The sequence below is a fragment of the Chrysochloris asiatica genome, unplaced genomic scaffold (assembly GCF_000296735.1).
Source record: "Chrysochloris asiatica unplaced genomic scaffold, ChrAsi1.0 scaffold00111, whole genome shotgun sequence".
In the NCBI taxonomy this organism is placed as follows: domain Eukaryota; kingdom Metazoa; phylum Chordata; class Mammalia; order Afrosoricida; family Chrysochloridae; genus Chrysochloris; species Chrysochloris asiatica.
The window spans coordinates 9,608,364-9,634,017 of NW_006408629.1; the positions used below are offsets into that span (position 1 = coordinate 9,608,364).

Below are 25,654 nucleotides of genomic sequence, written 5' to 3' on the forward strand. Positions count from 1 at the left end.
TGTATCATCTGCATATTGCAGGTTGTTAATGAGTCTTCCTCCAATCCTGATGCCACGTTTTTCTTCATATAACCCAGCTTCTCGGATTATTTGCTCAACATACAGGTTGAATACATATGGTGAAGGAATACAACCCTGTCACACACCTTTCTTAATTTTAAACCATTTAGTGTTCCCATGTTCTGTTCAAACAATTGCCTATTGGTCCATGTACAGATTCCTCATGAGCATAATTAAGTGTTCCTGAATACTCATACTTAACAATGTTGTCCATATCTTATCATGATCCACACAATAGAAAGCCTTTGCGTAGTCAATAAAGCACAGGTAAACATCTTTCTGATATTCTCTACTTTCAGCCAACATCCTTCGGATATCAGCAATGATATCCCTTGTTCCACGGCCTCTTCTGAATCCAGCTTGACCCTCTGGAAGTTCTCTGTCAGTGTATGCTTGTAGTCGTTTCTGTATTACTTTTAGTAAAACTGAACTCACATGGGATATCAAAGATATTGTCCGATGATTTCTGCATTCCATTGGGTCACCTCTCTTTGGAATGGACACATATATGGATCTCTTCCAATCAGTCGGCCAGATAGTTGTCTTCCAAATTTCTTGGCATAGATGAGTGAGTGCTTCCTGTGCCACCTCACTTTCTTGAAAGATTTCAATTTTTATTGGCTAATTCCATGTTTTTCTCATGTACCATTTAGTGACACTAATTACATTAATTATGTTGTGAAACCATTATTAATAATCATTGCCAAATTTCCAGTAACTATCAAGAGAAATTCAAAGCTTCTTAAACAATGGTCCATGGAAGTTACTTCAAGATGTATTGCCTTCAGCCAATTAATGTGATTGCTGTCAATAATCTATATGCCTTTAAAAGCTGAACTGGTGAACAGTGTGTAATATATTCACAACAACGCCCCCCCCCCAAAAAAAAAGTAAAGGTGCTCTGGTAGCATAGTGGTTACAAGTTGGACTGCTAGCCTCAAGATCAGCAGTTTGAAACTACCAGCAGTTGCGTGGGAGAAAGATGAGGCTTACTGCTCCCGTAAAGATTTACAGCCTTGGAAACTCTGTACAGGGTCGCTATGAGTCAGAACCGACTCTATGGTATACCACCAACAACAACAAAAATAGTAGCTTCTAAGGCTCCTTAGAGTCCTGGTGTGGCGCTGTGAGTTAATGCTCCAGACTGCAAAGCCATTTGAACTGCACGGTCAGCAGTTCAAGCTCACCAACTGTGCCTCGAAAACCCTATACAGGGTCGCTATGGGTCAGAATTGATTCGATGGCACTTAACAACAACAAGCCTGCTTATGTACAATTGAACAGTTCATGGGATTTGTTTCTTAGGTTTGGAAGTTTGGGGTCATGGTAACATGGGACATGCTACTTAATTGGTCTAATAGCATGTTTAGTGTTTTAATTCTACCTCCTAATTATTTCATAGTGCCTAGGGTCTTAAAAGCTTACCAGTGATTATTCAAGGTACAACAATTGGTCTCTGTTTGTCTGGCACAGCAGAGGAAGAAGAAGCATCAGGAAAGGAAGATATGGAAAGTATGGCTAACTACCTTCATGAACAACTACCTCAGATTTTCTGGAGCCATGGAAATTAAATGAACTCCTGAAACTATTGTCCTAAAGCATCTTTGAATCTTAAACTAAAAATATCCCTCGAAGTCTTAAAACCCAATGATTTTTGAGCTTAACTAGTAAAGAATGCCTTCCTTGAGCACTGTGCTGTTATAAGATCTTTATGAGATCACACTGACATAGCAACTCGAATGATTACATAGGAACCTTAGGAGGCAGTGAGTTTCTGTTAATGAAGGAGGAACAGCTCAAAAAAGGAGGAGCAGAATGGCTACACAACTTAAAGAATGGACTCAATGTTACTGAACTGTACACGCAGAAATTGTTGAATTGGTGTATGTTCTGCTGTGTATAGTCTCAACAACAAAAATAAAATTATTAAAAAGAAAGAAAAGATGGACTCCCTCTTTTTCTTTCCTGTGGTCATCTTCGTTTTGATAGGCTGTGTATCTTACTATATAAAAATAATTATTCTTATCCTAATATTTGACTTTCGTGTACAGAAGTTGTCTCATGGCATTTCTTAAGGAACTCTAAATAAGAGGTAAATAGATAAATCTTAGAATGAAATTTATTTCTTAAAAAAAGGGGGCAGCAGGGAATTCTTGAATAGATTTGGGTTTTTTTCCTAACACTTAAGCAAGGGAGTGCGGTGACTCTGTAGGATAAACATTGGACTGTGAAGCTCAAGGTTACCGGTTTGAGCTTACCAGCTTCTCCACAAAAGAAAGATTAGGCTTTCTACTCCCACAAAGATTTACAGCCTCAGAAATCCTATATAAGGTCACTATGAGTCAGAACTAACTCAACAGGACTCAACAACAACAAAGAAAATCACCACATTAACACATTGGTTATTCAGTTAGGACAGACCTCAAATTCCCATTGGATTCCTTCCACTTTCTAAAATAGCCATCTGCCCTCTGCACACATGGCTGGTACTTGCGCACACAGGCAAGGAACAGGAGCTGACTCCGCAGCATTCGTTCAGAGAGAGAGCCTTCGTCAGTCCACGTCTGTTTATCAATGAGGTTCCTCAGTAGCCTAAGGAGGAAGTCCTGCAGGAGTGCACAGGAGGAAGTGACATGTGTTACTATTACTGACCCAGGTAGTTTCAAGTCTATAGAATCCAATGTGCCCTCAGCTTAATCTCACTTATTTTGAAAACCTTTCTGTTTATATCTAATTGCAAAAGGAGTTAAACCTACAAAATAATGAAGAATGATGAATGATTTTAATATTTATATAACAATCTTTTCTAAAGATCATAATCTATTTAGAATCAGGATGAACTGCCACTTGTAAAACAAACAAAAGAAACAGTTTTTATAACTTAATTTTGAAAGCATATTATGTAACAGGATTTCATGACATTTTGTCAAAAATTTATGTGCCTCTTTCTCAAACAGCTGAGTGCCAGAAAAATCTTAATATTACCCATCATAAAACAGCAGTAAAATGAAATATAGGATTTGAACAAGGAAGATAATAATGAAATCAGGTAATTAAATACAGGAAATCCCCAGATTAAAAACATTTGATTTACATACAACCCAAGGTCAGCAGTTCAAACCCACCAGCTGCTCCTCGAAAACCCTATACAAAGTCACTATGAGTCAGGACCGACTCCATGGCACTCAACAGCAAAGAACATATGAACCAAACTCTGCAAAGTCTATTAAATTGAAAATCTGAGGTGTATGTAATGGTTTGGGATAACACTCACTATTTTTAGATACTCATCAAAAAATTATTATTAATACTGGAGTATTGGTTTGGCACTGTGAGATAAGTACTGGACTACAAAGATAGTTTGAGCTGCAAGGTCAGTAGTTCAAACTCACCAGTCACTCCTTGGAAACCCTATACAGGGTCACTATGAGTTGGATCCAACTCGATGGCACTTAACAATAACAACAACATATCAAATATGCTTTAGTGTAGTTAATGATTTTTGTGCATCGAAAAGCACAACATATACTAGCTTCTAAGACAACCATTTGACTAACTGACATTAAATATGAACCTGTTCAAACATATGTGCAAATTTGATTTATACACAGATTTAGGAATGGAACTCATTTGTAATTTGAGACTGCCTGTACAGAATCTAACAGTGCCATACTTATTTTTAGTGCCAAAATATATCCAAAATCTTTGCTACTAAATTCAAGTACTGAATCAAATTTCAATTGCTTTTCTTTAATGTAAAAAATATGTATACAACGGTAAATAAAACCTTACATACAAAAAACAAACCACAGTTAAATAATTAGTTCACTTTATTTCAGGCTCTTACCTTGAATTGAGTTTCTACTTCACTCATATCTCGTTTCTCCATTAACTTATACATAGGAATCAGCTCATGCATACCTTGGAACACAGGCATAATTTCTGTTTCATGTTTCAAGTACAGAGCTAAATCCATGGCTTTTTCAATGGGTAGCTTTCCAATGCTGACCAAGAGATAGCATGATAACAAATGTTTTAAAAATCTAGAAAATCAACTTTTTGCTTCAAAAGGTATCTTAACCATCATCCATCAAAACATTCAATCAAATACAAAAGGCCCTCATAAGCAATGATTTGTATATTGGTAGCTCTTCTGTTACACAGAACACAACATTTTCACATATGAATTGTTACAGCAAAATGGAAGCCTGTCAGTACGTGTCCCTCTGTGAAACACTGAACTGTGCATTGAACTTACAGAATAAGAACTGTATTTTGATCCAAGATCCTTCAGGAAGCCTGGCTAGGGAAACTGGTACTCTGTGAAAAGACTGAGTCCCTAGAGTAAGCATACCTGTCCTCTTCTCCATTTCAACAAGAAACTGACAGTAGAGAGTTATTACGAAGCCTTAGTGTAATGGTAGGCTTATATAAGTAAACACAAGACCTCTAAGACTTAAGTAAAAATATGTTATGGAGCAAAGTATTTTCAGGTAAGAAGAAACAGCTAAATTAGCAAGCCTTCTGCTTTGTTACCTCGGGAGGCCCAGTGTGGTGGTAAGGTACAAGACCAGAAGGAAGAACTCAATATGCAGGCATAGAGATATTGGGTGTGAAGAGACTATTTTAAAGCTTCTCTTTCTACCTGGATGGGTCCCCTTAGGACTTCAGCTGTACCTAAATATTGAAGAAGTTAAGTTTTAGACTTGGGGCCCATTTCTTTAAGAACCATTGTCATGGGGCCAAAAAAAAAGAGTGTTCACTTTAACCTCAAGTACTTGAAGGTCATTCAGTTCAGTCAAATTTTATGAGCTGCTTTCCATAAAGGTGCTATGAAGTTCAGGTTTAGGGGGCAGGAAAATCTCTCTTTAATCCAAAAGACACATGCAAACAAGTTGGACCTGCACCATTTATTCTATGACATCTTCAAGACTATTAAAGGCCCAAGCAGGGGAGAAACCTGGTCTATTCTAACAGGACCAGAAAAAGCATGGAGGACAAGGGCAAGCAGGTAGGAAAGAGCCACAGTGATTCACTAAGATGCTGGTCTCTTGGTGTTCTATACTTGTTCTTCCGTCTGATCCGAGTTGGTAATGATAAAGATTAAAATACAGATTCTGTCCTTCAAATTACTTAGCATTCACAGATAGGAGGTTAACCGTAAGTATTAAGAGCTTAGAGGTAAACATCCTTTGACTTCTTATTAACGATCCATCAATCAATCGTTTTAATCTTTAGAAATAAAAAATTTGGAATAATAACAGCTGCTTTCAGATATATACCAAGATTCTGTGCAGCCTGTATTACCTGACAAGCTGAAATGCATTGTTAATGAGACTGGCCCGATCGTTACTGCTGATGGCTGTGTGTGTTCCTTTCAACAAGCCAGTCAAAGAATTCCATCCATCGTTCTCGTAATGCACGATGTAATAGCCATTCATTTCCACATTAAATTTGATCCATTCCACCTCTTCTGGGAGCATAAGTGCATCTATAGCAAATAAAATAAATCACAGCCCCATTTTCTCTCTTGACTGATAAAAGCTTTTCTGATGCAAGGACTGCACGAGAAAACTAATGAAGAGTTTTAACACTGAACAATTTAAAAGTATTCATTATTTCTTCTAGAAACCAGAAAACAGCAACCCATGCACAAAACCCAGCACGGTCTTCAGATGCCAATTTTGTGAGATATGTTTGTTATTGTTGTTAAGTGCTAGCGAGTTGTTTCCAACCCATAGCAACCCTGTATAGGCTTTCCATGGAATGGCTGGTGAGCTGTGTAGATCTAGGAAAAGAATGTAGCCATGTCTCAGGCCATACAAGTCAGAAATGTTAGGAAGTAATGGGGAATTTTCAGTAGAAATCTATCTGTCCTTTGTATCATTATACATCTCAACTAACTAATCTTTATTTAGCAAGCAGACAATATTTTCAACCTCATTTTATTCCACAGAAATTTAAAACCAAAAATAGGCTTAAGATTAAAAATTGACCTCCTTTTGATCTGAACCAAATAAATAGCAAAAGAAACACTTCCTGCGCCCTCCCCCTACAGTTTTGTCTTGAATTAGACTAGCTAGTTCCACAATAAATTACCTGTTTTTGTCCTCAGCAAAAATCTTTGGACCACGTCTGATTTGCTGGTAATGAACGTCAATGGAACATGCCACAGTTGTCTAAAAGAAAGGAGGAACTGGATTGTTCATTTGTGGAATAAATTCAGCAAATGGTAATTAAATCACCTATGATGTGACAAGTGTGGGCTAATTTAGGACCAGTTGGTACCAAAACTGCTACACCCAAGTCTTGCCGCTTTATAAGTGGTAATATCTCAAGCACTGTTCATTCATTTGAGATCCTTAAGTAAACCTAGGACATGACTCAAGTGAGCTCTAAAGCCACTTCAGTGAATAGCTGACTGGAGCTCAGAGGCCTAACTTAAAATAGTAACCACCAGCTATAGTACAAATTGACATCAAGTATCTCCTGAAGCCACACACTGAAAAGGACACATCACTTCTGTGGAATTGCTGCCAACAATGAGTAACCTGAATCAGATCATGAAGGACCACCTGAAAACCCAAGCTGAAGGTCATTCTATAAAATAACTGTACCCTAAAAAATGTTAAGGGCAAGAACACAAAGAAAAGTGAAGGAACTGCTTCAGGAAAAAGGAAAAATGCCAGCTAAATAGAATATGTGATTCTGTACTGAATCCTAAACCAGATTTTTTTGTTTTCTTTTACTATAAAGATATCAAGGAGCTCTGGTAGCATAGTGGTTATGAGTCGGGCTGCTAACCTGACAAGGTCAGCAGTTTGAAACTACCAGCCGTTCTGCAGGAGAAAGATGAGGCTTTCTGCTCCTCAAAAGATTGACAGCCTCGGAAACGCTACACAGGGTCGCTTGGAGTTGAAACTGATTCCACAATACACTACCACCACCATCATAAAAGTATCAAAGTCCTAGTGTGACTCTGTAGAACAAACACTGGGCTGCTAATCACAAGGCTGATAGTTCAAACCCACTGGCTGTTCCTCAAAAACCCTATACAGGGTCACTGTGAGTCACAAGTGACTTGACATCACACAACAACACCAATAATAAAGATACTAGTAGGAGAAGTGGGAAAAACTGAATAAAGGTTACAAATAGGCATTACTGTATCAAGTCAATTTACTAATTTTCATAATCGTACTGTGGTAATATGGCTGAATGTTCTTGATTTTTACAAAATAACATATGAAAAATTAGGGGTATAAAGGGGCATCATGTCTCCAATTTACTTGAAATCATCCAGAGGTAAAATGTGACATATTCATATATAAATAAAGAGAGAGAATAATAAAACAAATGTGGTTAACAGTTAACATATATCCAGGTAAATAATATAAGAAAATTATTTATAATATTCTTGCTTCTCTGGAAGTTTGAAATTAATTCAAAAGTTTTTTTTTGAAAAAAACAGTCAATTCAGGGTCAATCAAAAATTGCAGCATCTTGTATCCTTCTGTATGTTGTCTTTCTGCAATGTTAAGCTGACAAACAGGTTTCAAAGAAGTGAACTCATCTCCCTTAACTCCAACCCAAATGCCAATCGCTATTAATTTAGTGGCAATTTCTCAGATTGAATCCAATTTTAGACTAATGTCCTAAAAATTACACATCCTATCAAACCAGAAAGCATGGAAATGTTAAAGATAATTATACATAATCAGCTTTACCAAAGAAGTTTAAATCCATCTTAAATCTTTAAGAAAGTTGGAGGTACATATGTTAACTTCAAAAGATATGTAGCTTCAACTGACATAATTTAATGATCAAGGTAAGGACATTATTTCAAAAAGAAAATTTCACAAGTGTAATTTGCTACAATTTGATGAACGTGACCTATATTTATGGATGTAGTAGCTTAAAATACCAACCAAGAGGGAAGGACTCTTTACTGCAAGGATCATTCCCACCACCTCTGTACACAGGGTTGACAGGGATGGGTAACTTAGACATTGGCTACCTAAAATGGGGGGGGGGGGGTACTATAAAGGTACAAAATGACTGGCTTACAAGTTTTCAAGAGGGAGTTTAGTTTCAGAGAGTGCAGGGGAAGGTAGACTCTCCACTGAGTGGTTTTCATCCTGTCTAGACGGGGCTGATGAAGAGATGGGGATAAGACTCTTGTGGTTCAATAGCGAGTAATTGTGATCATGACTGACTGCGATTGTTGCAACTGTAAAGGTAGAGGTTTTGTAGTAAAAAGGGGGGAGTGGTTGATCTTGCAGTCCAGGAGTGCCGGACCCTGGGACCATCAAGGGAGAAGACCGGGAGCAGAGTGTGGGACCCTATTCAGAGAAGCAGCAATGCCTGAGATGGAGGCAGAGACGATGACATGGAGAGATGGAACAGCTGGAGACTCTAGACTCATGGAGGGAGAGGAGCTGTGTGCTGGCATCCTGAAGGCAGGCTTGCAGGGTATGCCCTTTTGGGTGTTTGAATGATTGTATATTCCTGAGTGTTTTGGTGCACATCCAATAAATAAATAAATAAACAGGGTATAGAAGCAAATACTGTTGAATGATGATGCATGGAGGGGACTGTAATCAGTGCAATGAAACAAAATACGATAGGATGAGTGCAAACCTGATGCCCTCCCATGTAAACTATCACTCAATTCACAATAAAAACATGAAAAAAAAAATAATAACGTTTCAGTCTTCATGGCAGATGTTACTGAGACCACAAAATGAATCTGACTCTGTCAACATTACCCAGTTTCTGGGGCACCGTCAGCTCCCTTCATGTAGTGCTCTTGCTTCATGTGTACCTCCCTCCCTCGCACTGTGATGGTTATCAGCGGAAAGCCCTTCTGCAGCGTCCAGGTGTTCATCATGGTTTTCACATCAAGGCCTTCCCGACGCCAGTGCTGGTTCACACACAAAAGGACAGATACATCATCCATTTAGAACCAACAAGAGAAAGACAAGAACTCCAGCTTGTGCTTTCAGGGCTGCTACCATCTGACAGACTCTTCTGTGAGGCTCCACCTGAGCCCTTCCCGTTCTCCCCACCCACTTCCCAGCCCTGCTCTATCCCCCACTGCCCCGGCCACAGTACTTCTAGAGCACCCACTGTTCTGGTTACTCCTCACTCTCCTCCACTGTGTGTGCATGTCTTGAAAGCAGGTAATGTTTAATGTCATAGCTTCGGGAACAAGGCAGTCATGTGAATGAATGAATGAATGAATGAACGAATCCAAGCAGAAAAAATGGTTAGGGCTTCAACACCTACAAAACTACATTTTCTTTCAGACAAGCAAGGTGGAAGAAAAAGTGCATACCTTGAGAGCAGGTAATGTTTAATGTCATAGCTTCGGGAACAAGGCAGTCATGTGAATGAATGAATGAACGAATCAAAACAGAAAAAATGGTTAGGGTTTCAACACCTACAAAACTACATTTTCTTTCAGACAAGCAAGGTGGAAGAAAATGTTCAGTTAAGAATCTGTGCTTCTAGGATTAATGGGTCACGTGAACATCAGTCTCCACAACCTGAGACCAGAAGAACTAGATGATGTTCCAGTCTTGTAGCAACTGCTCTGAAAGGAACCACATTAGAAGGTCCTAGAGAGAGTGGAAGAAAATGTGAAATAAAACTCAAAATCATAAAAAAGCTTACTGGTCAAATAGAGACTAGTGGAACTATCGTCTTTCATCACCCTTTAGGTGCTGAACGGAACTCACCCCATTGCTCAATTTTTAACCAAACAACAGACAGGTCTATAAGGGGAATAATACCAGTAGTGAGGTATGCACACCATTCAAGATCAAGAGGACAAAGTTCAGAAGTGTTGAGAAAGGAGGAATGGAAACAGAAAACACAGGAGGAAGTAGGATATATGTATAAGGAAAGGTGTGTATCAGGATTATATCCTTTCACCAAGCTTTATTTAATCTGTATGCTGAGTAAATACTCCAAGAAGTTGGATTATATGAAGAATTTGCTATCATGTTGAGAGGAAGGCTCATTAACAACTTGCTATATGCAGACGACACAATCTTGCTTGCTGAAAGCGAAGAAGATTTAAAGTACTTGCTGATGAAGATCAAAGAAATCAGCCTTCAGTAAGGATTACAACTCAATGGAAAAAAAAAAAAAATCCTTGCAAATGGACCAACAAAAAACATCAGGATAAATGGAGAAAAGATGGAAGTTATCAAGGATTTCAATTTACTTGGATCCACAATCAATACTTCAGAAAGCAGCAGTCAAGAAATCAAGTGACATATTGTATTGGGCAGATCTGCTGCAAAAGACCTCTTTAGAGTGTTAAAAAACAAAGATGCTACTTTAAGGACTAAGGTGCACCTGGCCCAAGATGGTACTTTTCAATCACCTCATATGCATGTGAATACTGGGTACTCATTTTTTATGAAAACCTGACAAGAATCAATGCATCTGAATTATGGTGTTGGTGAAGAATACTGAAACTACCATGGACTACCATGTTGTGGTTAGGGGACATCTAGTTGGTTCCAACTCACGGCATCTCTGCACAGGGTTTTCAAGCAGCAACTAGCAGGTTTGAAGCGCCAACCTTGCAGTTAGCAGTCTAGAGCTTATCCTACAGCACCACACCAGGACTCCAATGGACTACCTTAAGGACAAACCAATCTGTCTCAGAAGTGCAGTCAGAAAGCTTCTTAAGCAAGGATAGCAAGACTTCATCTCACTTATTGTGAACATGTAGTTAGGAGGGACCAGTCCCTGGAAAAGACCATTATGCTGGGTAAAGCAGAGTGTCAGAAAAATAAAGGAAGAGCCTAACGAGATGGACTCACACAGTGACTACAACTAGGATCTCAAACGTAAAAACAAGTGTGAGGATGGCACAGGACCAGGCAGTGTTTCATTCTGCTGTGTATAACTGCAAATGCGCAAGACTCAACAGTAACAACAACATCAACAACAAAAGAGTAAAGCAGGCTCCAAAAATAACTAGAAACCACTGAATAAAGCAATATCAAAACTACAAAATATCCAAGGAATTAAAAATATGGTAGATAATATTCTGTTGAATCTCTAGAATCACCCTAGCGGTCTATTCCACAAGTCCAGATAAAACAAACAAGAGGTTCTGATGGTGTTATAAGACTCGGATGTTATGAATACTTTATAGCTTATCAGTTAAGATTGTGAGTTTCTTTTTGTCTATATAGGTCTAAGTTCAAGTCCCTATTCCACATTTCACTAACTGTGTGAATTTAAAATGAGGATACTAATAGCTTACGCATATCACTCATGGGTTTACTGTAAAATGTAAAGGAGATAATATACCTAAGTGCTTGGCATAGGCCTCACTTGTCGTAAGAGCTCAAAATTGTTCACTACTACTATTCTGTAGGGTTTTTCCCCACAGATGCAGAGCTCTGACAATGACTGATACATCTACTGACTGATAGAATGCAGGCCAAATCTACCATGTTGTTGTGGTTGTTAAGTTCTGTTGAGTCGGTTCCAACTCCTAGAGACCCTGGTATGGGATTTCCAATGAGTGCATGGTGGGTTTGAACTACCAACCGTGCAGTTAGCAATCCAGTTCTTATCCAATTGTGCCCAGGACTCCAATCTACCATACAATCATGTTATAAAGTAACTGCTTTACAGAGAATGAAGCTGAAGAAATTAGTAACACTGAGAAGTGTTACCAAAAGAGTTGTGCAACCCATTTCTATAGCTAATTTTTAAGAAAAATGCAAAAGGCTGTAACCTTGCTATAGTTTAAATGCAATCACCTCTGGAAATAGAGTGCTATAATTAATCATGGACCTCAGAAAGATGAACACACAGCTGTCCTTCAAAGAACAGCACGTAAAGTATGTGCTGAGGGTTAACAAGTACAGATTACAGAGACTTACTGAGGATGAAGACGAATGCTGATCTCTAGGACAAAAGCCATTCACTCCTTGTGTATCATCTGTAGGACAAATCTAAGAACAAAAAATAAACACATTATTCTCATCTTCATAGAAAACACTCATAATTCTTCTTAGAAGAGTAAGTATGATGAAAAAATAAATACAAGTATGATGGACAAACATTCATGAAACTAAGCCTATCATTCCACTAGTAATGACACATAAAAGCATATTCACAAATAACACTATATACACAATTGTACAATAAAGATGGAGAGAGGGAGTCTACAAGTAGATTCATGTATAGACAGATACACAGGCTGAATGGATGTGGGAAGGAGAATGAAAGTACATCCATGAATATATATAGATTTAGCAGGGGATATTTGTGTATGTATGGAGCTCTGGTTGCATAGTGGTTACGAATCGGACTGCGAACCTTAAGGTCAGCGGTTCGAAACTATCAGCTGCTCCGCGGGAGAAAGATGAGGCTTTCTACTCCCGTAAAGATTTACACCCTCGGAAACCCTGTGGTCGCTATGGGTCGGAACCGACTCGACGGCACTTAACAACAACAACAATTTGTGTATGTGCATTTATCTTTGCTGAACATATAGCCATGAATGTGGTGGAGCAAACAGGAGACATAGTTGTTAAAATTTCTTCGGTATAACTAAACTTGAGGGAATGAGTTGGTGGGCCTGGGGAATAGCATTTATGCAAGGGCAAAGTTCAGAAGGGTTAGGAAAGAAGACCAAAACCAGGAAACACAGGAAGTGGGATACGTGAAGTTACACTGTGGGGATTGTAATCAACTACATGAAACAAAAAATGTGTATGAATTGTTGAATGAACAACTAATCTGCTCTGTAATCTTTCACTCAATTCACAATAAAAAGTTAAAAATAATCATACTCACACTTGCAATACTATTCCACAGGTCCTCATTTTTTGTGTTTTTATAGCTATACTTCTGTAGATATTGTACAATGCCATTTTTAAATGCTTCAGCACCAAGATATTCTCTTACCATATTCAAAATACAAGCTCCCTGAAAAGATAGTATGAGGTAACTGTTACCTATATTTGGTCACAATTCAATCTACCTTCCCGCTTTAAGAACAATTATTTCATAATGCAACTATAGTAACATATGTAACAATCTTTGGATCTGCCTAGACCAGGGATGGGGAACCTTTTTTCTTCGAAAATTTATAACATCATTCATAGGCCATACAAAATTATCAACTGAAAAATTAGCCTGCTATATCTGGTGTGGTGCTGTGAGTTAGTGCTTTGGACTGCAAGGTAGGTTTGAATGGTAAGATTGTTGTTTCAAGCTCATCAGCCGCTCCTCGGAAACTCTATGAGTTGGAACTGACTCAACAGCACTTAACAACAACAATAACAATATTTGGTTAAACATTTAATTAAATCACCCCTAACGAGATGGCTGGAACTGTGGTTGCCTTAGCAGGCCGAGAACAAATGATTTCATGGGCCTTATACAGCTCTGGTAGCGTAGTGGTTACGAATTGGGCTGCGAACCGCAAGGTCAGCAGTTCAGAACTACCAGCTGCTCAGCGGGAGAAAGAAGAGGCTTTCTGCTCCCATAAAGATTACCAGCCTCGGAAACCCTGTGCAGGGTCCCTATGAGTCGGAACCGACTCGACGGCACATAACAGCAACAATACAACTCTAAAGGAGCTTTGCATAAAAGTGTCGTGGTTACGAGTCAGGCTGCTAATCTCAAGATCGGCAGTTCAAAACTACCAGGTGTTCCGCAGGAAAAAGATGAGGCGTTCTGCTTCTGTAAAAATTTACAGCCTCAGAAGTCCTATACAGAGTCACTATGATTCGGAACCGACTCCACGGCACACCACCACAACCATACAGCTCAAGGGCTGGATGTTCCCCACCCCTGCTGTAGACCAAGAGTCACAAATTCAAGTGCCAGCAGAAACTAGACAGGTGATGTAAACAAGGGAAATAGTTCAAGTGTAAGGAAACACTCTTTTGCACTTCCCCCGCACCCCTACCCCCGTACTTTTAACGGAAACAGGAGAGTAAAAATAGTTAACTTTCTGTTTGCTACTAGAAAAATAACAAGCAAGCAGAATGATCAGTGGAAACAATTCTCAGCCTCAATGAGTGGAAGACAACAGAAACAGTCGAGAATGGGAGGGTTCTGGAAGAAGAACAGACCACTGATCTTTATAAAGAAGGAGTCACAGCAGAGCTCTGCCCAATGTCACCAAGAAAAATTCAGGCCCAGGGCCAAAATTCTCTCCTTTTGTTTTTAAGAGAAACAAGAAATCTGGACTTTTGCATAAAAGTTCCCAATTACTACACGTTGGCAACAATTTCCAACTCTGTTATTAAACACACTGTGCAGTTCAACATATAGACCAGTCTGAAGCACTGAGGGGAAAACAAAACAGGGCAGCAATTATTATCTGGGACATAGTTGACGCTCAATAGCTATTTGCTGATTAATGAATAAAAGGAACAACTGCTTTAGGGTATGACTATTACCTGCATTACCTATTTAGGATAGAGTTAATGAATAATATATCATAATGAACATAATACAACCTTTATAATTATAAGCTGAATAGCAAATTAGGCTCCAAATAATTAAATCTAGTTTGCATGAGTTAGAATAGAAGGCATTCAATTTTGGTTGTTCCTACGTAGGAAAAGCTACCCACAGCATATAACTTCTCCACCCCAGTATTTGTAACTCTGATGTCCAAACTGTGCACATCATCTCTTTATACCTTTTCATAAGAAACATCATCAAACATCTCCCGAATCTGAGCAGGATTTTCCACAGGTGTGGACACAGGGTGTGAGGAATTCAATGCATCTACTTCCATTGCGCTAAAACATTTGTCCAAGAAATGATCTTCCTATTGAGTTTGAAAATAGAAAAGAAATGAAAGCACCATTTATGCTCTAGACCAAAAATATGAAAGAAGGAAGGTTGATTCTTGATCACACATTTATACATTAAATTTCTGGACCAACTGGTTGCATATTTCTAAAGATAATGAAGTAAAATAGAATTACTATTTTCTAAAGAGCAAGAAACAATGATTTTAGGGAAACATTTTACATTTGGTTCATCTGCAATAGTTACCATTTTTAGAATAAAAATTCCTACGACTTAAAAATAAAACCATTACATGTATACCCAAATAGTCCAAACAGCAAGGTATTTCAAGATTTCCTATCTTTATTTATATTATTCTTAAGCAAATAAATTTAGCTTTAATACCAACATAATGAACGAAGAAAAAAATAGAGAGAAACCAATCCCAGCCACTGACAGATTTATTTGAGCACATCAATGCAAGAGAATAATCCATGTCCATGATTATTTTTATTGTTGAAGATTATATGGAGACGTAGGAAAATATTTATGATCCACTGTACTATAAGGATAATGTGAATGTTATAGTTAAAGTGATATATAACTAACTTACGTGTACAGGAAGATGGAAACAGGAAATGAGTATATGAAAATAAGTCTTGAAGTAGGGGGGATGGATTGTCTTTTCACATAAATTCAGTCCTTTTAGTTTTGCTATCTGTGATTTTTACAATTGAGTTTTACAAGCAACAATAGCAATTCAAAACACTAAATTTTGTAACGGCGTCTAGGTTCATATGCAGTCAAATTTGCAGTCAATTTAAACATCATCCATTTGATTTAACAATATCCTACTGAAATAATAGTGATCTGTACCTAATATTTAAGCAATGAGCAGTCAGTCCATAGGTTGAGGAAATGATACAGAACAAGCAGGCTATTCTTCTATTTTAACGAAGGACAAAACTTAAGATTTAATTTTATAAAACAATTGTAGAAGCACAACCAGTCTGAAATAAATCTTTATAATAAATTTCAAAAACTCACTATCATTTTTGAAACATATCTAAACTTCCTTGTACCAGAGTTCTGGTGTGGTGCTGTGGGTTAATGCGCTGGACTGCAAAGTCATTTGAACCACAAGGTTGGCAGTTCAAGTTAACCTGCCGTTATTTGGAAACCCTATACAGAGTTGCTATGAATAAGAAACAACTCAGACAGAACTGACTAGACGGCACTTAACAACAGCAACATGAACTGTATAAGGAGCCTTGGTAGCATGGTAGATTATGAGCTGAACTTGTAACCACAGTTCAAATCTACCAGTCTGTGGTTACAAGCTCAGCTCATCATCTACCATGTTACGGAGGCTCCTTATACAGTTCATGTTGCTGTTGTTATGTGCCGTCTAGTCAGTTCTGACTGAGTTCGTTCTGATTCATAGCAACTCTGTATAGAAGAAAGATGAGGCTTGCTGCTTCCATAAAGATTTACAGCCTCAGAATCCCTATGCAGCTTGCTATGAGTCAGAACCAACTCAATGGCACACAACCACCACCACCATGAACTGTCTGTGGAAGAAAGACCAGGCTATCTGCTTCTACAAAGAATTACAGCCTCAGAAGCCCTCTACAAGGTTACTATAAATGGAACCAGCCTGATGGCACTTAATAACAACCAGGACTCCTGATGTGGTACTGTAGGATTAGCACTGGACTGTGAACCACAAGGACACCTGTTCAAACCCACCAGCTGCTCTTTGGAAGCCCTATACAGCGTTGCTATGAGTTGGAACTGACTTTACAGCACTTAAGAGCAGCAACTGCAACAACAACAACAACAACAACAACATTAACTCTAAAATAAAAACTTAGTACGTATTTTCTGGTAACATTGAATAAAACAACAGATTAGCTTTAACTGTAAATAAATTAAAGATTTCTTACAACTTTCAACTCTGGATGGGTCACCCTGACAGACACATATTCCATAAACTTGGCAAATCCTTCATTCAGCCAAAGATCATTCCACCATTCCATGGTGACCAGGTTCCCAAACCACTGAAAGGAAAACATTACTCTCATTACTCATGCAAGTCTATGGAGACTAGACTGTCTACATAGTCATAAACGTAAGGTCTTCAGAGGGAAGTATGTTTTAGATGTCTACTGTCAAATTTATGAAAGCCAATATATATTTATGTTGTTGTTGTTGTTAAGTGCTATCAAGTAGGGTCTGATCCATAGCAACCCATAGAGGGTTTCCAAGGAGCAGCTAGTGGGTTTGAACTGTTGAACCTGTGGTTTGCAATCCAGTGCTGATCCTACAGTGCCAACATATATTTACAGTACTGTTTTGTTAAAGTTCAAAGAAAAGTCCTTTAATGTACATTATAAGGGACTCCTGGTATGGCCTGTGAGATAATGCGCTGGACCAAAAAGTCAGTTTGAACCGCAGGGTTGGTGGTTCGAACTCACCAGTCGCTCCTCAGAAACCTTATATACAGGGTCACTATGAGTCGGAACTGACTTGAGAGCACTTAACAATATACATCATAAAACATGAAACCTAAATTTATTAAAGGAATAATTTTTCCTATGAGAAAAACAACAAAATAAAAATGATTAATACAGTGCCTGAAAATCCTCACATGTTCCATAAAAGGACTACAGGCAGCCCCCTGGTTATGAATGAGATCTGCTTCTAACTGTGTCTATAAGTGGAATTTGTAGGTGAGTCAGAACAAGGGCATACTATTCTTATTTAGCCTTTCTCTACTGCAAAAAACAAAAAAACAAAAAAAACACCCTTTTCAATAATTTTAAAGCTGCACATGTAGCAACCGAAGGTGATTGTGATAAAGAATTTCTTCTAAGTGCTAGTTCAAGCATTTCTAAATGAGGGTAAATTTATGTAATGTTAAAGAGCCATTTGGAGTTATCTGTAAGTCTGACATTTGTAACTTGGGCTGCCTGTAGAAATGCAGTTTCAAAACCCATTTTTAAAAAGTACGATTGAGTATCTATACCTGGTGGGCAAGTTCGTGGGACACAGTCATTGTGATGCCAAGCTTACTTGATGCAGAAGACTTTTCCACATCAAACAATAAAGCTGACTCTCTATACGTTGTCAATCCCCAGTTTTCCATAGCACCAGACTGAAAGTCAGGAATAGCAGCAAGATCTTGGAAAAGAAGAACAAAATTACATTACCAAACTCAGAATGGATGGGCTGAGGACTAAGAGAAAAGCAAAGCTGCCACTGTTGTTGTTGTTGTTGTTAAGTGCTGTTGAGTACATTCCAACCCTTAGCAACCCTGTATAGGGTTTCCGAGGAGCATCTGGTGAGCTTGAACCACCAACCTTGCAGTTCAAACAGCTTTGCAGTCTGGCACATTAACCCACAGCGCCACACCAGGACTCCAAGGTGCCACTGTATAATCATGGAATTCTAGACTGGAAGAACCAAAGCTCCCCTTAGATGATGGAGAAAAAGACCTCCATGGCTCATTCAGTCACTTTGCTGCTGTGAGATGAAGCCAGACTTGGGTTGCAGGTATCCTTACTGACTGTTTCTAACTTTCAGGCAAGGAGTTTAAAAACTGAATAATCTTAACAAATGCCTCAACAATTTATCTGTTTTGTATGCTGCAGACCCACATACACCTAAAAACCCAAATATAATCATTTTAAGGGCTTGTGTAAGAAAGGAAATGCAGATTCTGTAATCTTAATATATTTTTCATTCAACAAATTATGTTGAGCACCCTCTATATTCCTACCAAGCATGTGTCAATAACGAAAAAATAATGCATCTTTTGCCCTCTGTTCCTAAAAGTCCCCACTAATCTCGCAGGGTTTATCTTTCAAGTCAGAAAGCAAAATTGCCCCCATGCCATGTGCCTCAGGAGCTTGTTTTACTATCTGCTTTTACTGTCTATGGAAGTTCATTGCATTGATTGCAGTGAGGAGATCCTCAGAGAATAGACTTGATGTGTGTCATTTGCTGAAGTTTTGAAGACTTGGAAGGCTGCTACAATTAACCATGGAGATGCCAATTCTGAGGAGATAATCTATAATTCACGTCATGAAGTACCACAACTTCTAGGATCTGGGCAAAATCTCTACCTTGTTTAGGTAAAGGATATGGAATGTTGAAATAATCCTCATAAAATTCTAGAAGAGTCACTGCAGCATCCAGTGCATAATCAGCTTGATTGATCTTGTCTGGCACTGCATATACAGAAACCTGAAGAGAGAAACAAAAGAGATATTTAAATACCATAGCAGCTATGAGAAGACATTCCCAGCATTAGACAGAGGGACAGGTTTACAAATATTAAAAAGTACATCCAGAGCTCCATTTCCTGTACCAATCCTCATGGAAACAGAGCAATGATTCTTCTGAAAACAATTACAACTGCTTGATAACATATACAGAAAATATCTTCTAAAATATTTACATGAATTGCAAAAAGAAAGACTTCGAGGCCTAAACACATCCAAGCAAGTGCTTGATAATATGTACAGAAAATGTTTTCTAAAATCTTTTCATGAGGCGGCAAAAATAAAAAGAAGGTAATTTAGAGGCCAAAACAAAATGACAGTGGATTACTGTTTGGCTTCATTCCCACAGCCAGAAATCTCCTGTTCAGGTAGTTAGTGACATTCACTTCCAAACTGAAGAACACTATAGCCAGAAAGAACCTCAGAACCACTACAAGGTCTACTCAAACTTCTAAATTTTACAGAAGTGTAAACTAAGCTCAGAGGGAGCAGACCCACAGTCAGAGGGTAGGCTGGTTAGTAGTGGAGCCATGCCTCTGATCCAGCTGAGGCCAGGGTTCTGTTAGAGAACAGCAGGGTAAAACAAGAGTCTCAGTGACAGTAAGGTGACCATCCATCCCACTTTGACCAAGACTGAAGGGGTTGCCAGGAAGGGATACTTTTCAGTTTTAAAATCAAGACAAATTGGTCAATCTATGTGACAATCACAAGTTCACCTTGACTCCGCTCTTGGTCATCTTGCTGATGGACTTAAAATCTGAAACAATGAAGGCCACCAGGTAGGTACTCATCTTCACAGTGACATCAAAATGGTCTTCTATGAGTCCTTCAGCAATTGTCACAGATTTCACCTGAAATTAGAAAAACTCAAAATATCAAATAATTGATTGAGAACACTTTATAAAGAGAAATTTCCTAACTATCAGACATGCATTGCAAGTATATGGCACGATATTTATAAAATCATTTGAAATTTTTCTCTTTTCAGTATCTATGGCTGCTATTAAAATCAAATTATTCAATTTATTTGAGATATAATTCATACACTATAAAACACACTGCTTTAAAGTATACAATTCAGTGGTTTTTAGTATATTCACAAAGTTGTACAACCATCACTGTTCAATTTCTTTTAAGTATTCTAGATAATTACAAATTGACTCATAGTTTATGTATGTGAATCAAAACAAAGCAAAGCTGAGCTGATCTGTTTTGCCAAGATGTGGTCTACTTGACTAGAGACGTAGACATAGGTATGAGAATTATCTGCAAATGCAGATCAAGTTTGTATTATAAACTGGGCTAATATAGAGCCCTGTAGAACCTAAAAAGGGCTTCTATTGTCCTGTAAGATTAAAACCAACTCATGCCTGTGCCTAACCCTGCAAAGTCTCTTCCTAACTGATTTATTTATTTTGCAATCAGCTTGTAAGTGCAATCAGGGAGTAGCCTTGCAGGGTGAGGTGGGAGTGACAGAGGAATTGCCTAGGGGGCCTGTTCCCAAAGGATAGAAAATCTAATATCTCAACAGATGCAAAGCACTGTAGAACTACCACGGAATAAAATCAGTCAAACCTAGTTTGGCAAAAACAGGCTACTAGGCATTTTTCTTGTAATCTCATTCCCACCCCTCTTCCTATGTCTTCCTCCCTCTTCTTAATTCTCACCAGCTATGGTAACTGCTTGTCATTCTACTGTGACTGATGATTAGCCTAGGTTTGCTCTTGAAGGACCCCAAATTATCTCTTCTTTTTAAATGTCTTCTCCCAACCCATAGGAATCCTTAGGTGGTACAAACAGTTAAAGGGTATGATTATTAGGCATGAGGTTGTTAGTTTGACCCACCCACAGATGCCTCAGAAGACAAGCTTGGTATTCTGCTTCCAAAAGGTCACAGCCTTGAAAATCCTATAGAGAAGTTCTCCTTTGCAAACATGGGGTTGCCATGAGTTGGAATCAAGTGCAGGCAACTACAAGAATCCACTCCCAACCAAAATTTCTATCCCTGAAATTGTGCTAAAGTCAACAAATTTTAACAAGAGATTAAGCCAAATTTAAATGTGATTGATTTATTCAAATTTAACTATGATTAATTCCTGTCTAATACCCACACACTTAAGGAGCTCTGCTAGCGTTGTTGTTGTTGTTGTTAAGTGCTGTTGAGTCGGTTCCGACCCACAGCGACCCTGTACAGCGTTTCCGAGGGTGTAAATCTTTACGAGAGTAGAAAGCCTCATCTTTCTCCCACGGAGCGGCTGGTAGTTTCCAACCGCTGACCTTAAGGTTCGCAGCCCGATTCGTAACCACTACAGGCTAATTAAAAGCCAAATTGAAAATATTCAAATACTTAAATGCACAGAAAAAACTGGACTATACATTCAAGTATTAACAGATGTAATCCTTTGAGTTGAAGGAGCTCTGGTAGCGTAGTGGTTACGAATCGGGCTGCGAACCTTAAGGTCAGCGGTTCGAAACTACCAGCCGCTCCGCGGGAGAAAGATGAGGCTTTCTACTCCCGTAAGGATTTACACCCTCGGAAACCCTGTACAGGGTCGCTATGGGTCGGAACCGACTCGACGGCACTTAACAACAACAACAACATCCTTTGAGTTGAGTAGTAAAAATTTTTCCCCTTTATATATCTTTTTATAAAAAAAAATTTTCAAGTAAACAAGTGTTGCTTCTGTGATTGATAAAGCTAGCAGAAAATTTTATTTATAGCAAACAGCAAAACGTAGTAGTTATGAAGTGGGCTGCTAACATCAAGGTCAGAAGTTTGAAACTACCAGCCGTTTCATGGAAGAATGATGAGACATTCTGCTACCGTCAAGATTTACCGTCTCGGAAACCCTGTACAGGGTCGCTATGAGTCGAAACCGACTCCACGGCACACCACTACCACCACCCATACACTTTAATGATCCAATTTGCTTTGCCAGCCTCCATAAAGATCCTTTCAGACTCCATTTTCATTCCCCTCTGCAGCCTCTTTTTGGGAGGAAAGAAACACTTTTCCTTTCACTTAAATTGTGGATTGAAACAAAAGTATTGGTTGGAAATGAAAAGAAAGATTGGCAACTCTCTGTCCCGCAGTAAATCAGTCAGAATAGGCGGCCCTGATATGAATTACTGTAGTAATACAAACCTCAGCAAGTCAGCAGATTTTTCTTATGAATGAAAATACAGGACTTCAGGCTTACCAAAGGCATATTGGAGATGGCAAGTTGTCCTGGTTCCCTTCTGATCTTGATAGAGAAACTTGCTTTCAGGGCAGGTTCATCAAAGCAAGGAAAGGCCATTCGAGCTGCAGTAGGTTCAAACTGGGTTGATGCAAGTACCCTGAAATGGTAGCCCGTGAAATAAAAATATAGAATGAAGTACCCAACCCACTGCCTTAGAGTCAATTCAGACTCAGTGACTAAGGCACGGTTAGTGGGTTTAAATACAATTCAATGTTTATCTCGTTGTTGTTGTTGTTCTTAGGTGCCATCAAGTCAGTATTGACTCATAGCGACCCTATGTACAACATAAAGAAACACTGCCCAGTTACATTACAATAAAGTCATTAAAATGTTGATGCATATCGATAGTCATCAACATGAACTATCTTCCCAACATATTAAGCAAAAAAACCCTCTGAAAATCAGAATATCTTGCAATGTCATTTAAATAAAATAATATGTATGCATTTCCAGAGAGAAAAGTCTGGGAAGATGTTTCCGTAAAATAGTAGTGATTGTTCCCGGGTTTATGACTGGAATAAATTTTACTGGTTTTTTTCCATTCATTTTGGTAGCATATGGAAAATAATAAGGAATCAGAAAAGTAAGTTAATATAATCTACAAGCAAATAAACTTTAATTCTACAATTTATAATAAATGTGAATTAAGAAAGGCAGGAAGAAAAATTCTATCCATTTTCAGCTCTATAAAGAAGGTGCAAAAGTAAATAAAAGTTCAACAATAGAGGGAGTTTTAAAGGATGCTCCACCTGGAAAATTAAACTTAGAGGGGGCAGCAACTGAAACTTAAAAAGAAAAACAGAAAAGAATTACCTGACTTCTCCTTCCTTGGTTCTGTAGGTGCTTTTATAAAAGCCATGGAAACTCTCAGAAAGATTGCCAGTGTAGTCAAGGACAACTGTGTAAGGTACCCCAACAAGGAGGGGTTCGGGGGCCAAAAGAGCGATTTGTTCATGAGGTAAGTATTCCAGGACCCTCAGGGAATCTTCAAACTGCTGCTCTCCAGCCCCTTTCCTGAGAGTCGCCTTAGATATCTGCAGATGGTAACTATGCAAGACAATGGAACTGGTTGGCTGGCTAACTGTGATTTCTACCTCTGTGGTGCCCCAGAAAGTCAGAGTGGTGAGATTTACATGGATCATGAGATCATAATGAACTGGGATGACATGCTCAGGAAGTCGCATTTTATTCCAAGGAAATGGTGCCCCGTTGCTAGCTTTTGGAGCTGTAGTTTCAATTCTCTGGCACCAGGAAAGAGTTGACACAATTAATAAAGTCACCAGTGAGGAAAACAGAAATGACATGGTTGCAATGGGCCATTGAAGAGATGGAGATGCCATCTTTTTCTTGCTCAAAATACCTAGTGGAATATTTAAAAGGAAAAAAAAAAATTAAAACATTGCTGATATAGCTTTATTTCAGAATTTATCCATATGTAGCACTGTAGGATAAGCACTGGACTGCTAGCCATAAGATCAGAGGTTCAAGCCCACCAGCCACTCCTTAGAAACCATATACAGAGTTACCATGCGTCAGAACGAACTCAACGACATTTAACAACAATTAAGTGTGGCAATGTAGAATACGCACAGGACTGCAAGGTCGGATTGAACTGTAAGGTCGATGGTTCAAACTCACCAGTTGCTCCTCAGAAACCCTGTACAGGGTCACTAAGAATTGAAATCAACTCAATGGCAATTGACAAACTAACAACAATTAATATAGAAGAAGGAGTCCTGGTGTGGCCTGTGGGCCAATGTGCTGGACTGCAAAGTCAGTTTGAACCACAGGTTGGCGGTTTAAGCTCAACAGCTGTTCCTTCGAAACGCTATATAGGGTCACAATGGGTCAGAACTGATTCAATAGCACTTAACAACAATAACAACAGTACAGATTTAAAATTTCCCTAAATACTAGGTCTTTTCCTAAAAGCAAAGTTACTTTCCTTATATTCTAGATTCATAGAAGAAAGTTATGGTAGGAACAATCATTTGTTGTTGCTATTGTTAGCTGCCCTTGAATCATGGTGAGTCCATGCATACTAGACGGGAAGGAAGGCCGGTTTTAGGTCATCCACATGAATCACTGCAGATTGTGATGCACAGAATTTTCACAGCCCTTTCGTCCTAGTTTATCTTAGTCTAGAAGCTTCCCTGAAACCTGTTCAGAATCATAGCACAGCACAGCCATCACTGACAGCCAAGTGGCGGCTGCACATAAGGTTCATTGGCCAGAAATCAAACCCAGGTAAGTTCAAAGTAACTGATTCTTTCAAACTCTTATCAGGTTACAAGTGTGGATCCCTCACACTGATATGGTTCATGAAATTTTCCATCAGTGGTTCTCAAGTCTGACTGTAATGTCACATGGAAAACTTTTTTGAAAACTATCGATGTCTACACCCCTATTGAGAATGAATAAGTTGGAGATGAGGTCAAGGCATCCAACTAACAAAAAAATCCCATACATTTTATTAAGGAGTCAGCATGGAAAACCTCTTACATAATTCTTATCACCATGAGTTGGAATGGGTTTGATTTCGGTTTAACCCTGGTCTTATCTTTTGAATCTCAGGTGGTAGGACACTATTTCAAGGTAGTAACTGATGTGCTCTCTCCAGCCCCCTCACTCTCCATTCTGCCCCCTTCCCAAACACACAATTAAAACTATTTATAGCCACCTACCAAGTGGATCTGGAAGGTAAACAGAACCAACACTAATCCAGTAGAAACAGTCAACCACTGAGACACAGTAATTCCCATTTCAAAGGCACCATACAGATTAGGCAGAAAGAGATCTGAACAGGAAAAACAGGCTTTGTTTCACTTGTTTTATTTTCTCTAGAAACCAACTCAAGAATGTTTCTAGTTACAGAGGAGTAGAGCAATTTGTTTAAGAATAAAAGTTAAATACCAGTATGGTAAGGAGTTCCTGCCCTACCTCTTCAGGCAGAATTTCAAGGCAGGGCGCAGAATATAAGAGCTTTGTCCTGAAGATCAGGGATCTAAGAGTAAATGGATCCCTGGTGCGATTCCGTCCTGCGTGGCTGTTTTCAGTAGCAGCAACCCAGTTATCTCCACCCTTCTTCTCTATCACCTAAGTGCGCACCATCACCCCATGGAGGATTCAATGGATATGGACATGAGCCCCCTGAGGCCCCAAAACTATCTGTTCGGTTGTGAACTAAAAGCCGATAAAGATTATCACTTTAAGGTGGATAATGATGAAAATGAGCACCAGTTATCATTAAGAACGGTCAGTTTAGGAGCTGGTGCC

The 25,654-nt window shown here is 38.8% G+C and overlaps 1 protein-coding gene across 1 annotated transcript in view; it reads right to left on the minus strand.

The window, feature by feature from the left end:
- Window positions 1-23,718, minus strand: part of ERAP1 (endoplasmic reticulum aminopeptidase 1) — a 39,772-nt gene extending 16,054 nt beyond the window's left edge. Inside the window, exons 1-14 of the mRNA XM_006867888.1 lie at window positions 23,192-23,718; window positions 22,337-22,475; window positions 19,853-19,987; window positions 18,978-19,098; window positions 17,879-18,033; window positions 16,797-16,910; window positions 14,756-14,887; window positions 12,895-13,026; window positions 11,976-12,047; window positions 8,829-8,983; window positions 6,160-6,239; window positions 5,368-5,551; window positions 3,908-4,064; window positions 2,482-2,666 (exon numbers count right to left, since the gene is read on the minus strand). Of these exons, the coding sequence (XP_006867950.1) occupies window positions 2,482-2,666; window positions 3,908-4,064; window positions 5,368-5,551; window positions 6,160-6,239; window positions 8,829-8,983; window positions 11,976-12,047; window positions 12,895-13,026; window positions 14,756-14,887; window positions 16,797-16,910; window positions 17,879-18,033; window positions 18,978-19,098; window positions 19,853-19,987; window positions 22,337-22,475; window positions 23,192-23,718 (2,288 nt within the window). The remainder of the gene's footprint in view (window positions 1-2,481; window positions 2,667-3,907; window positions 4,065-5,367; window positions 5,552-6,159; window positions 6,240-8,828; window positions 8,984-11,975; window positions 12,048-12,894; window positions 13,027-14,755; window positions 14,888-16,796; window positions 16,911-17,878; window positions 18,034-18,977; window positions 19,099-19,852; window positions 19,988-22,336; window positions 22,476-23,191) is intronic.
- Window positions 23,719-25,654: the final 1,936 nt, after the last annotated feature.